Source organism: Siniperca chuatsi, linkage group LG5 (assembly GCF_020085105.1).
Source record: "Siniperca chuatsi isolate FFG_IHB_CAS linkage group LG5, ASM2008510v1, whole genome shotgun sequence".
Classification (NCBI taxonomy): Eukaryota; Metazoa; Chordata; class Actinopteri; order Centrarchiformes; family Sinipercidae; genus Siniperca; species Siniperca chuatsi.
The window spans coordinates 28,854,743-28,868,543 of NC_058046.1; the positions used below are offsets into that span (position 1 = coordinate 28,854,743).

At 40.4% G+C, this 13,801-nt stretch overlaps 1 protein-coding gene across 1 annotated transcript in view; it reads right to left on the bottom strand.

The window, feature by feature from the left end:
• The window catches only part of nos1 (nitric oxide synthase 1 (neuronal)), a 38,170-nt gene that overhangs the window by 13,192 nt on the left and 11,177 nt on the right, over positions 1-13,801 (bottom strand). Inside the window, exons 4-17 of the mRNA XM_044196548.1 lie at positions 13,427-13,564; positions 8,944-9,089; positions 8,180-8,342; positions 7,856-7,947; positions 5,621-5,762; positions 5,373-5,512; positions 4,236-4,410; positions 3,530-3,631; positions 2,886-3,080; positions 2,325-2,410; positions 1,583-1,727; positions 633-737; positions 497-555; positions 274-390 (exon numbers count right to left, since the gene is read on the bottom strand). Coding sequence (XP_044052483.1) covers positions 274-390; positions 497-555; positions 633-737; positions 1,583-1,727; positions 2,325-2,410; positions 2,886-3,080; positions 3,530-3,631; positions 4,236-4,410; positions 5,373-5,512; positions 5,621-5,762; positions 7,856-7,947; positions 8,180-8,342; positions 8,944-9,089; positions 13,427-13,564 — 1,805 coding nt within the window. The remainder of the gene's footprint in view (positions 1-273; positions 391-496; positions 556-632; positions 738-1,582; positions 1,728-2,324; positions 2,411-2,885; positions 3,081-3,529; positions 3,632-4,235; positions 4,411-5,372; positions 5,513-5,620; positions 5,763-7,855; positions 7,948-8,179; positions 8,343-8,943; positions 9,090-13,426; positions 13,565-13,801) is intronic.

Here is a 13,801-nt window from a genome sequence, read left to right on the forward strand (position 1 = left end):
ATGCCAAAAATGTAACAATATACAAGAAACATACAAATAATTACATTCTTATAGTTGCTAGTTACCATGAAAAAGTAATTTGAGAGCCTGAATGAGTTACATTTGAAGACATATTCAAATGATTATTTTCTGTACTGTCCCTCTGCGTAGAATGAATCAATTTTCATGATACATTATCCAATACATCAATACTGAAATGGGGCGGGGTGGTGTCACGAGTCCGTTTGCTAGTCGGAGGATTGATTTGATGTGATCTGGTTTGGTTTTCTTTACCTGACGTTGGCGAGAGGTCCTGTGCTCTCAAAGTTAATCCTGGCTTCTGGCTCGTCACTGGAAGACTTGCGAGTGTCAGAGTAGGAGGACACACTGTTGAAACGGACCTTGTAGCTCCTGGACAGGAGGCGAAAGCAGAGAGATGAGACACACCGATATATTACTCAAGGGACGCAAAAGATGGAAAATGACAAACACAGGTAGTTCGAGGGACTAAACTCACTTTCTATCTTCTGTGTTGGATGTCGGGTGGCGCATCTCCATTAAGGCACCTCCAAATTTCTACAGTAACCAAAGAAGGGCTGTTAGTAATCTGTGCGTCTGTCCTGTGCTTAATTAACTGTTGATATGTAACATACCTCTCCATTTTCAGGTGGATCGCCATTGCCGAATGTGCTGGTCACCACTAACACCAACGTCTCATGTTCTAGGTCCACCACATCATATTCATCCATTGACATGACCTTCAGATATCACAAAAAAAAAAAAAAAGAGCATCATGCCCAGGGAATCTTAGCCTCCACTTACACGGGGTCTTGCTCTCGTCTCCTAGACACACACTGCACACAACGGATGACACGAGCATGTAAATTAAGGCTGAACACACAGCCGTCGGCAGAGGAGGAGGTTGTAATGACCACTCTGTCCTCGCCTCTAACAAGATGATAATATGCTGCTGCCACACAACGAGCGTCCATGATGCACACCACTCAGCATGACGGTGTTTGTCTGCCACGGAACACACTTGCATTTCACATACACACACACAAAAAGACACACAACCAAAGGCGTGAAGACAAAACAGGCTTTAGCCCCACACCAAGGAAGATTTCCCCCGGGCGTTTGCATCTGCCCTGCGATCCATTTACAGACACCCACTCTCAGTGACACACACATCCACACACTTGCATGCACACATCTCTTCTTGTGTGATTGATCACACTGGGAAAGCAGGAAGGGAAAATAAAATGACCTGGAGGAAAAGCACACAGTGTATGATTGAGAGCAGCATGTTTAGCTATTTATTTCCCTCTCTCTTTTTCTAAACAGATTTGCACACCCAGGGGTACATCAGGATCTTGTCTTAAACTACTGCACTGCTCAACGCTTCAGTGGTTAAATCTTGCCTCTGACCCGCGGCACTTCATGAGAGAAGAAGAAAATGTGACAAAAGGCACACACACCCTCTCGTCTCCTGTACTCTATGACGTCTTTGAAATCTTCCTTTTTCAATTAGACGTCCATACAATGACACATAAGGTCATGTTCAACTTTTGGATAAGATGATGCAATGCAGGAGCAAGCGTACCTTTGCGTCAAAAGCGTGCTTGAAGATTTCACAGAGAGTTTTGGCATAATCTTGCGATTTGCCCGTCTCTGTAGCAAACAGTATGGTTGCTTTCACCCTCTTGGCCATGGCCTGGCCCATGAGCTTGGCCGAAAACTTCACAGCCCTGCAGAGGCAAAGAGAGACACAGTGAAAATGAGATGCACAGAAAAAACACAGGACAGGGAATCGTATCATCCGAGGACCAGTGATCTGAGGGCACAGGTTGCAACCTTTAATCCTCTGCCATGACCAGAAGACTCCCTCATGTCGATAAAACATTTGTTGTTGAGGATAGTGTGGTTCACTTCAGCAGGCAGCAGACATTGTGTCAAGGTAGCGGATGGATGACAATTGTGATTACCTAGCTTGTCATATCCTCGAGGCAATTATATTAATAGCATATGCGTGCACGAGTGCATGCATACATACACAAAACACTGACAAAGCTCTGATTACTCCCTGAGGGGTTGATTGGATGAATTTCACCACTGAGTACACCAGCTTCCTTAACATGTGTCTAACTTTTGTCAGGAAAGTGATTACGTGTTTGGCCTTAGATTATCATACACACAGCCCACAGTATATTATCTTTGACATTTGAGGCTGCAATTTAACCGAGACTCTATAAATGCGGGAAGTAGAAAATAAGGAAAACAAATCACTAATTTGGCAAAACCAAGCATGGTTTTCTTCTAATATTTCTGTGTGACTGCACACTCACTTGGCAAGCTTCTTGAATCCAATGGCTCTTTTCTTTGTGGGCGTCCCATTGACTCCTTTCCACACATGGGTATTCCAGGGATCAGGCTTTTGCATATGGGAAAAGAAATTAGAGTTCAGAGATTGTCTTTAAGTTTAAAATCCATTCCAAGATACTGAGATATCATCTGGGATATCCGGTGGATTCTAGTAGTGACTTGGTATAAAGAAGCTGCAATTCACAATTTGCTGTACACCCTTTCCTTTAACATGCCTGGTCTACTTGTAATCCAGGTAATGATATCCAACTTTACCTTAATGACTTTCTTTAATATAGCTTAGCAGCCAAGCAGTTTGTAAACATGAGTGCATGTCTATAATTGTGGTGGTGCCCTCTGCTAAAAACAACATCTCATTAATTGCATTACGGTCTATTGAAGCTAATGTCACTGCAGATATTATCATCTCTGCCTGTTTTATGGTGAATTCAACCTGTGGGAAAAGGTGAAGCTATGAAGCACTATAAGCACTTGATTATTTAGATTTCCAGATTAGATATTTCTAATATATACCTCCCCCTCACCTGGTACTCAAAGGAAGGAGTGAGGCGGTAGTTGAGCATTTCTTGGTGGAAAACCGGTGTGATACTTCCTGACATGGGAGGCACAATCCACACCCAGTCTCCAGGACAGCCGCCTCGCACCCGATACTCATTCTCCATGTGCTTCATGAAGGACTCTGTGGCTGAGTGATGGTCTACTATGGTCACTTTGCATGACTAAAAATTGGGGACACAAACAATGAACTCATTTATATATATGTTTTTCTCTGAAGCTTCCATAATCACAACAGTTACAGCATTGAAGTTGCAAAATGCAGTTTTCTAGATCAAAGTTGGGGTCATTTCACAACCAAAAGTGATACTCCACTGAAAATCTTGAGTGACAAACATAAATAGTAAACTGCACTAGAGACAAACATAAAAATATGAGTGTTTGGAACATACTGAGTATACAACTGGACAGAGGAATAGCATATTATGCTGCAGTAGTGATCTGAGGTGTTTGTATGAATGTTTTGATTATTTTTTCCCATGAAACTTGGTCACTTGTAAGCACAGTCTATCCAAGGTGACCATAGCTGCCATCCTTTAGAAGCCAGCTCACCAAAACTTATGTCTTTTGTGAAGTATTCCTTAAAATGAACGGCACATTAAGATGTAACTACCTGGAAGCTGTAGAGAACAGCAATGTTGATCTCCACCAGCGCCTTGTCCTTCCAAAGTGATGAAGTCTTCCTAGTGTCTAAGGCCATCCTGTTAGCAACATCCTATATAATATAGAAATCAAATTTAATGTGACAGTTCTGATGTGAAAGTCACTGTGCTGATTGGTAACCACAGTTGCTGACATGCTTTTTACTCTCGACTTATGACTAAACTTGAACTGGAAATCCCTCTTTTACTTGTCTGAATAGGATACATGCAAAGATAGTAGACAGTCTGATTGGCCTAATTATATACCGTATCAAAAAGAATTTCATATCTTCTAAAATAATTTGGAGATTTAGGTGTTAGCTGCTACAGAATAGCTCACAATTTCATTTGCCTCACCACATACTTAAACATAAAATATATGATCGTATGAATAAATAGACAAGTAAATAATTATTTAGCAAAATACTAAAATGAATACTGTACAAGTTATGTTAAGAGAGTTTGTGGCAAAGCACAAGGAGGCTTTATTTCATGTCAAGTGCTGTTAATCAGTTTTCTCCTCAGGGTGCACAATTAGAAGAAGAATGGCATTCTGATTGGGGCATTCGGTGCCACAACACATGCTCCTCCCTGCACAAGGCTTCAGTCAATCTGTGCCTCTGATTCTTTCCCCCCCTATTCAATGGAGCATGACTGTATTTTGGCACAATACACTACCTCCAGAATGTTGTAGCGTGAGCTGTCGCAGAAGTCCCTCACGCCAATCTCTGTGCCCATGTACCAGCCGCTGAAGGGGCAGCCAGTGAACTCCAGGCCACCGATCTCTAGCAGCATGTTGGCGACCGCCGGGAGGCCGTACCACTTCAGGTCCAGGTCCTTGAACCACTCGTACCTGGGTACAGCAAACAGGGGAATGGCCGGTGGGAACTGGCGCTATTTAAACTAACTCAATCTACTCCGTTTGCGCAGTCACTTAGTATAATCATTTGTGGCTATCTCTTAGAGCAGAGATATTTATCCTCAGATACATATCATAAAAAAAAGGAGTCCAGCCAAAACCAGCATTAACACAAAGAAACCACTTTTGACAGCTTTTCAGCACTGGACAGAGCAAGCAGGACCTCAATCTCCTCCCACCACTCACTTCTTGCACCCTCTAAGGGGATTGATAACATTGCTCTCTGTGTATTATTTGCAGAGCTGGGTCTAATCTCGTGTAATGATGAGGCACTGTGGGTGTTCGCGGCCTGTGCCAAGCTGCTGCCAGAGCTGAGGGCTAGTTGATGCAGGGTATGGAGCAAGAGATGCCAATTTTGGGGGAGTCTGGCAGAAAGATCAGTGTGTCAAGGGATTCTGAAATGCTCTCTGTAGTGTGTAGCGATGTAGCGATAGCTCTGTGTGCGTCTGTGTCTGCATGTGTGAAAACTAGTGTAACGGCATGGGTTTGTGATTATGGGTATTAGATACAGCCACTTAATGCTTAAGATCTCAAGGGCATTATGGATTTTGTACAGTAACTACCAATGTAAGAAAAGTTCTCTTTAAAGTAAAATACACACATAAGAATAAAAAACAAGAGGAAGCTTGAAACCTCACTAACAAGCCCCATGGTTACCACAAAAGCTGGCATAGCAACAGATAAAGCATGGCTAGCTGTGCTTTCTGGGAATATTCAGCACAGTTGGAATGTGACGATAACCCAATCAGACTTCTTGGCATAAAAGTATCCCATTGTTTAAGAAGCGTTGTTAAGAGATGTGCGAGTAGGTGGATGTCTTTTTGTGCAGCCCCCTCTGTTCTTGTTTTGCTAGATTCTGTATATTTTATGCATGCTTAAGAGGGAAGGCAACTCACTTTGGGTGTGTGATCGGCACCTCCAGGATGAGGTCTTCAGGGATCTCAAACAGCTCAGGGTCATTTCCATTGGCTTGCAGAAGGAGGGGCAGGACATCAAAACGACCCTTCGGAGCTTTCCATCCCAGCTGCATGCAGATCTAGAGACCAAAAGCAACCTGTGAGCTGAGCGCAAATAGGACATTTCTTCCAAGTAAATTTTTGCAGCTTTACCTCACTGACTTAAAAATACAGCTCCTTTTGTGTACCTCAGTAAATTCAACATTAGCAGGGTCTCCCATGACATGTCCATCAGGCTGTTTGTAGCCTGCATAACGGATCAGCTGACTGTTCCACACTCGAAAGTCATGTTTGCCATCTATCCTCTGAGGAAATATGGTGATGGCCGACCTGTGGAAAACAAACAGAAAAAGAAAAGACACAAAGTATGTCAATAATGTATATAGATATTAACAACATTTGCATATACGAGGTTATTACTATCTTTACTAATAATCTCATATCTCGAAAAACATTTAGAATAATATAATCAGATTCCTGAACTGTGCCACAGCAATATCTTAGATCAATAGCATGATGATCTCTGCACATACTGTTTACGGAGTAAGAGGATGTGCATTAGATAGTGTATATGAATATGTAAGTACATTAATCGACAAGACTGTTAACAGATGGTTGGCATTGTGCACGTAATCTGCCCAAAGGCATGTTCAATTATGTTATGTCAAAGGAGTCATAGCAGGGCTAAAGCTTAGCTACCTTTGGACTGTTCTACATCCTAGTGATGTTTTAATAACCATGACCAGGTAAAAGTGTTAATACTGCTAAGCCGGTTGTAAGTCGCTGAGGGGGGAGAGCAGCTGGTGTGAATCTGGGCTGTGAAACTTTCATTTTCATTTGTCCTGTTGTGGGCAATATATAATGTAATAACTGATGTTTGGGGTAATCGATTCCAAAAAGAAGAAGAAATATTGTACTCAGTAAGTCATAATGTAATCATTTTCCCAGATACAGGTAAAGTAACTACATCACATCTTAATTCCTAGATTCTAATAATTTGACTGATGATGTATTAGGGCATGCAATATGTGATCACGCAAAAATGAGAGAATGTAGAGCAAATAGTCTAAGTTAAATTATTGAACATTATCACTACTACTACTAAATCACGAGTTCCAAATTGGCCACATGCTTTATAAGTAATAATCACATTCGTGAACAGCAATAGTTTGATATTGGTTTATATTGGTGCTTTATAAATCAGTTAAAAGCCATTTTAGGTATGGGTTCCCAGGCCTGGAATTAAGTAATTTTTTGGGCAAGCCCCATTTAGCCTTTAAAAAAATATAAATTTATTGGGGCATTGTGGCCAAAATGTAGGGCACCAAGGCCAAAACCAATGGTGTGCATGTATTAGTTGATTCAAAAATTACCAAATAGAAAGGATAGCCACCAGCCAATGGGATTTTTCATAACCTGGCAACCCAACATTTGTTCTTATTAATCACTAATGACTTATGATCACTTAACTATAACAGATTAGCAAATAATTGATGAAGCCATTCGTTATAACTCATAAACCCTTTATAAAAAGGTGCCTTAAGAAAAAGTGGTAGTGTGGTATTGTATTATTCAGCAGTTCTAGTTGTCTTTTAGTTCATTTGCAACTAATTTAAAAGGGAAATCTAATAAAATTGACAAATTTGTATGTAATGTATGTAATAATCTCTCAGCTGCAACAACTATTTTCTGCACTGTTGACATAAACAACATTCTTCCCATGAAATCCACCACTTGAAAACAACTGACTCATAGTCTTGTTTTTTGCATCACTTTTGGACCTTTCTCTGTTTTTGCAGTATTGACGGGTGAATAAGTAAAATAATTCCAAAACTATTACAACATGTTGCAATAGCACTATATATTTATTTATGCGTGTTTATTTATGTTGAAGCAAGCCAGGCTGAGACAACCGCAGCCAGGACGTTGAGCTGGCTCTTAACAACATGTGTATCCGAGCTGTCCTTCCGAAGGCCAGGCTAAGCGTAGTAATGAGTCAGAAGCTATCTATCATCCAAGAAGTAAATATGAGGTGTCACATGTGATTAGGACTTGGCAGAAAGTGAGCGAGCACTGTGCAGGTCTGACAAATGACTGCTTGTTAGCGAGGTCCATCTCCTCACCGACAGGGCAATGAATGGTGCCGAGACGCTGACAGATAGACAGGTGGCAGAGAGTGTCAAACACAGCGTTAAGAGACAGAGCACACACTGACAGATGGGACAGTGGGTCAAGTCAGGGTAGTCAGAGATAGAGAGGGGTGATGACATACATGAGTGACAGATAGGGACAGGAAAAAGTGTAGTTGGAGGAACACAAGCAGAGTTGAACAAAAGGAAACAACAGACAACATAAGGAAACAAGACTGAGAAATAGTTGTGCAGTGTGTGTGTTGTTGGGGTTTTTTTTTTTTTTTTTTTTACCTCAGGTTGCCTTTGTTGGTGGCATACTTGATGTGGTTACAGATGTAGTTGTACATTCCATGAGCTGTTGTGCAGTCTCTAGCATCAAAAACCTGGAAATCAAACGTGAAAATGAAAACTCAGAACCAGGTTTATGCACAGTGAAGTGTTTTAAATATACAAATAAAATAAATACAGCATGTATATTTGTGGTAAAGCCAAACAAGTGACTCAAACAAAATCTTGAAAGCTAGCCACATTACTTGTCAAATTGTAAAATCAGCATGTAAAGAGTACAAGGCATTAACAGCCCCATGCTATGATTTTAGGCATACTGTATATTACCTGCAGTTTGGACCACTGGATCCTCCCTACACATCGGGCAGCATTCCTCCAGGCGTGCTTGGCTCCATAAATCAGTTCAGTGTCTTTCAGCTGGTAAGTTCCTGAAGCTTCAATCTCCTTGGTCACCTCCTCCAGCCTGTCCACATGGGCCTTAGAGCCATACCTGTAGGCAGGACAGGTCCACAGGCACAATAGAATAAAACTACATCACAAGAGGCATATATAAACAAAGTGTTTTGTACAACAAATGCCCATTTGAGACGCACATAAACTCATTCACCTTTTACACAGCGGACACTAACAGAACAGTTACATCTGCATTATTAGGTATAACTAATAATATCAACAAGTGCTGCATTCCTAGTATTGTAGCTACATGCTGGCTCACAGGCATTGCTTACTGCCAAAATGAATGGCATAGAAGGAACTGCTGTCAAAATAAAAATAAGCTTTAAAAAGATATCTAACTAGCTTATTACGTTACCGAAGAGTAAACTAGTATGGTGCACCAAGCTAACTAGCTAGGTTCAGTTAGTAGCATTGACTACATACACATGTGGCTAAATAGGAACCACATAGTGATATATAATAATGCTGCCTATATAATACATATAAACACCAAAGATACTAATATTTGCTCCAACTTCTTTACCCTTTTTTATTTAACTGGGCAGCCTAATGTTACCCAGCTGATAAGATGTTGTTCTTTGGGTCTACCCATTGACTTCTGACTCAACTCTGCAGATGTTAGAGGCTGTGCTTACCTTTTGATGGAGGTGTAGTACTGGTCTATGAAGTCAGTGGCCAGTGGAAGAAGCTCCTCTTTGGTTCTGACCTCGTCTGGTTTGCGGATGTGCTGGTTGGGCATCATCACAGAGCCGATGCACACATTTTCAGTGCAGATTGGCATCTGAAAAGATAAATACCACAACAGATGAGGGAGGCTTTTTCAGGGATGAATTCTGCTTTTTCGATTTCTTGAGTGCCAAAATGCAACTGAAGAGCCAGGTGATCATGGCATATGGTACAATTCTCTGGTAATATCTGCAAATATTCACAAAATTTACCAGCAAAGAATAACACTTACAGAAGAGACCATGTTGGCTCGTTGGTGCACAAAACAGAAGTGTTAATTAGTTTTATTGCAAAGAATTCAACATATTTCAGTGGCCTTCAGGATTCCTGTTCACTCACAAGAGACAATTTCAGCATCCATCTCTGTGTTGTGATTGAATGCAAAATGAGAGAAGCATGGCATCCTCTTAATTAACAAAAAGGCAGAGCTATCACATTACCTTCTTTCTCTATTCATTTTAGATTAACCGGCTAAGTCTTGGTTCTGCTTGATATGAAACAGACCTAGGAAATGCTTGCATTATACTTAATGCAAATGGAGTAATTCAAAAGAAAGAAAACCATTTTACAATCTAATTTTCTTTAACTTTTTATTATTCCTCTTTTAACTTCAACTGTTGCATGAACCATAATCAGTACAATTATTTTGCCTTTTGCCCCTCTCAAGGGGCCAACCCCATGTAAAAAATATATTTACCTTATACTTTCTTGCCAAAGAACCCTACTAACATGAAATTAAGAGCTGCTCTTAACCCCTGATAGAGAGATTTCCTAATGGGTAAACATCTCTTTCACTACTTTTACCAGGATAAAAAGACAGATAGGTGTCAATATGAAATAAAGATGTATTTCAATATGCAAGGCCAACAGGCCATTGGTAGATCACTTCCTTTGAAAGGTTTTCAAATTTACCAACTCAAAGTTCCAGTTATATCATAATATGTTTCACTTGGTTCAAATAAAAAGGTCAATGTTCAGTATAAGTAAGGTCAATTTTTATTCTAAAGTCCGGACTCGGTAAAACAGTTACGATCCCTTGTATACGTTCAATTTATTTTATTGTATTGCTCACACATGGCTGGCATGCATGTTAATGAATGAGTAAGTTAGTGAGTCATGGATTGGTATCCTTCCATTAAGTGGAGACAGGAAGACAGAAAGAGCGAGGAGGAAAGACAGAAAATAAGAAAACAGACAGATGCAGAGAGAAAATTGCTCATAGCTGAGAGCAACCTTGTGTGGTCAGTTTAATATGATTAGAGCTGAAGTCAGCTGTCACTTTGGTTTGCCTAAATGTCTTCACCAGCTTGGAGAGTGATCGAATGAGTGAGCAAGAGCGGATGACAGAAACGATCGCAGTCGAAGAGGAAATTTGACAATGACCCCAGTGCTGCTAAAATTGGCTTGTTACACTGAACCACACACACTTGCACTGTCCAAACACTCAGACGTGGACTGGCATTCTGTCCAAAATAAAATTCCCTCCGTGTCCTTTCCAACAAATCCAACACTCACTCGACAAAAAGAGAAAAAAAAAATCTATTAAAAAAGCCAACAAACACACCATTACAGCCAGTCAAAACAAAGGTAAATGGGAAAGGAAATTGAGTGAGGATGTGAAGTGCTCTAGAAAACAAAGGTCAAAATAAAGGATTGATTACAAAGAAAAAAGGAAGCCAAGAAAAGATAATTGATAACAAGAGAGAACAACAAGCTGAGACAGAAAAAGATGAACTGTAAGAGGTGACAGAGTAAAAGGGGGAAATGGATGAGTAGAGCAGGAAGTGTTAAAAATAAAACAAAGGAATCACTCGTGCTCCAGCACGTCCGCTCATCATACCGCTCTGGGCATTCATGCCAGCCAGCTGTCCTTTTCGAAAAAGACGGATCATCCTCGAATACAGCAGCGTCTGTGATATATAATAAATCTGAAGATGCTACTACAGGCCATTCATTGGGATGCACAGCCTGTCCGATAAGTCACTGAATTAATTAGACTGCTGTTTGCTGTTTACAAATGGCTGCAGTGTTTTGGGGGGTGAATATTTAAACAGCGGGGTTCACCTTGTGCTTGCTAGACTGGCTTACTAACTAGAGGACGGAACTTTGGCTGCATGATAAAATGGATGGACAGAGTGGTTGATAGATGAATGGGGATGAAAATGCATCACAGAAATCCATTTTATTACCAAAGGATTTGCAAGTAGCTCATGCTTTCTGTTGTTTTACCCTCAAACATAGTTTTTTGGAAATGACCTTATTTAGCTTCTTGAAGCCATCAAAAGGTTGGAGACTGTCCTCCCAAGAAAATCCACAGCATCGATTGTTTGCCCAAAAAAGACATTGTTTTGTGCCCAAAACAACATGTGTTTACGTTAATGTGACAAAGCCCTCTAGCGGCCATAGTAGTTATGACAGTAGTCCTTTGAGAGCAAAGGAGTTAGTAGTGTGACATTACTATACAGCCACAAAGACTGAATAGGGAGGCCTTCAGGCTGGATGGATGGGTTAACAAAACATTGGACTTTGACATGGTACGCTGCTGTTTGTTTCCTGTTTCTAACCAACAATCAACTTGGTTAAGGCTTGGGAATGATGGTCAAGGAACCCAAGTGCTTGTTATGGTAACCATAATGACAAAAGATCCCCTAAAGCAAAGTTGTGATTCAAACCCAGACCACATTGTTTTCCTAACCTTAACCAAGTAAATCCTGATCTTTCCCTGACCCTACCAAGCTGGTGTTGTGCCTAAACCTAACCAAACCTTAACCTCTGCTGTGTAATATCAGAAGATTCTGGTCCTCTTGACCCAGTGCAATTATCAGCTCAAAATGTTAATTTGCCCAATACTTTGGTTTATAACCAAATACCTGCAAAATGTTTGACATTCCTATTAGCATCAGCTGTACTCTGTTTAGTGCTAATTAGTAAATGCTAGCATTGTAACTCATTAAACTAAGAAGGTGAACATGGAAAACATTATACCTGCTAAACATCAGCATGTTAACATCATTGTGAGCAAGTTAGCATGCCAATGTTAGCATGTAGCTCAAAGCACCGCTTTGCAGCCTCACAGAGCCACTAGCATGACTGTAGACTCTTTGTCCTGTTTGATTCTACCATGTAAAATGTGGGAGTGTGTTCTTCTGTAATGGTTATGAAAGTAGTTACTGCTAAGATGGATGGATCAGTTTTGGTAGCTAGTCGTGCTGCAGATGAACACATTAATATCAGGCATTTTGGATATAAATATCCACCAAATGTCATGTTTGATTTCTCAGCACTGTTTTCTGAAAATGCTGACTTATTATATGACCATGTGAGTCACAGTATGACCATGTGAGCTGTCCCCATACGGTATGTCAGTGATCTCTTGTTTTTTTTCGGAAGGATTCATTGTTTTGTAAGCTTTACCCAGGCTAAATAGTAATGAACTGAATCACCAACAGTTCAGACAAGAGCTCTCTAATGTACTGTATGAATAGTTAGTGAGAAGCAGAGAAAAGGCACGCCACGCTGTGCTGTTATTCTTCAATCTACTTGACTTGCAAATTATGTGTTAATAAGTCTGCAGGCTAAATGTTTTTCCAGTCAACCAATATGCTGTATTTTATGTTCATCAGTGCCTTTAAGATACTATTAAAGCCACAGTTATTATATCTGCCACTTTTGTTAGTTACACCTATTATGACAATCTGGTATCAGGTTTACCCTTTTGTGATGTGTCAACAAGTTAACCAAATCAAACTCTTTGTGCACTTGTTGTATTTGATAAATCAGATCATCTCTGATTCAAATACAGGATTATCAATATCTGTGATCTTGCCATATACTACGTTTTGAACTTCTAAAACATTTAAAGTGCAATTTATTACAATTAATAAATACATATATAAACCCCTGAGTACTTTAATGCAATTCAACAAAACAAGCAATTTGAAGATGTGACATTTTCTAGACTATAGAACCTAGAATATAATCAGCAGATGAATTGATAATGAAGATAGTCGTTAGCTGCAGCCCTGGAGTCAACACAAAATCAGCTAAAGTAGCCTCAACAGAATTTTAAATAAAGTTGTTTTTATTGCAGGGCTGTTGTATTGCATTACAATTGCATCATACAGGTGTTTCTATTTTTCTGGTCACTTGTTGCCAGTAGTTTTAATCCTTTTCAACTTAGTGAAAGGTGTCAGGGCGTAAAGAAACAATAGCACATCACAGCCTTCATTAAGATTTACCACTGGCATAGAAACCCTGGCTATATAGGATGACTTGACTCATGACATCAATCTTTCTCATCCTTGCCAGGATGGTTGCCTCAGCAACAAATGTAAATGCTGCATCAGACCGCTTTATCCAACCATTCATTGGACTGATTTCCATATATCTTACCTTGCTGGAGCTGTGGTGGAGTGTGTCGCTGTAGACAGTGCCAGTCTCCCAGTTCTTGATCTTTATGAAGCGGGGGCATTTGGAGGGGCTGCCATTCTGCAGTGACTTAGTGGGTGAGGTCCTGCCCTGGGCCGGAGGCTGGAAAGAGCACACAGACATTTACACATGAGTCAATACTTCATGCCTTTGTACTGCATCTGGCTAATAGGTTGTGGCCTCTGAGACACCTTTGGTGTAAGCTGGATAAGTTGTTTTTGACTGGGAGTCATCTGAGGAAAGCTGAAAAGAGACGCAGCCCTCCCACTGTGGGTAAGTGGATTTGAGTGCCACAAATGGACATTGATTGTCAAGTTTAAGATGGGAATAACATGTGGA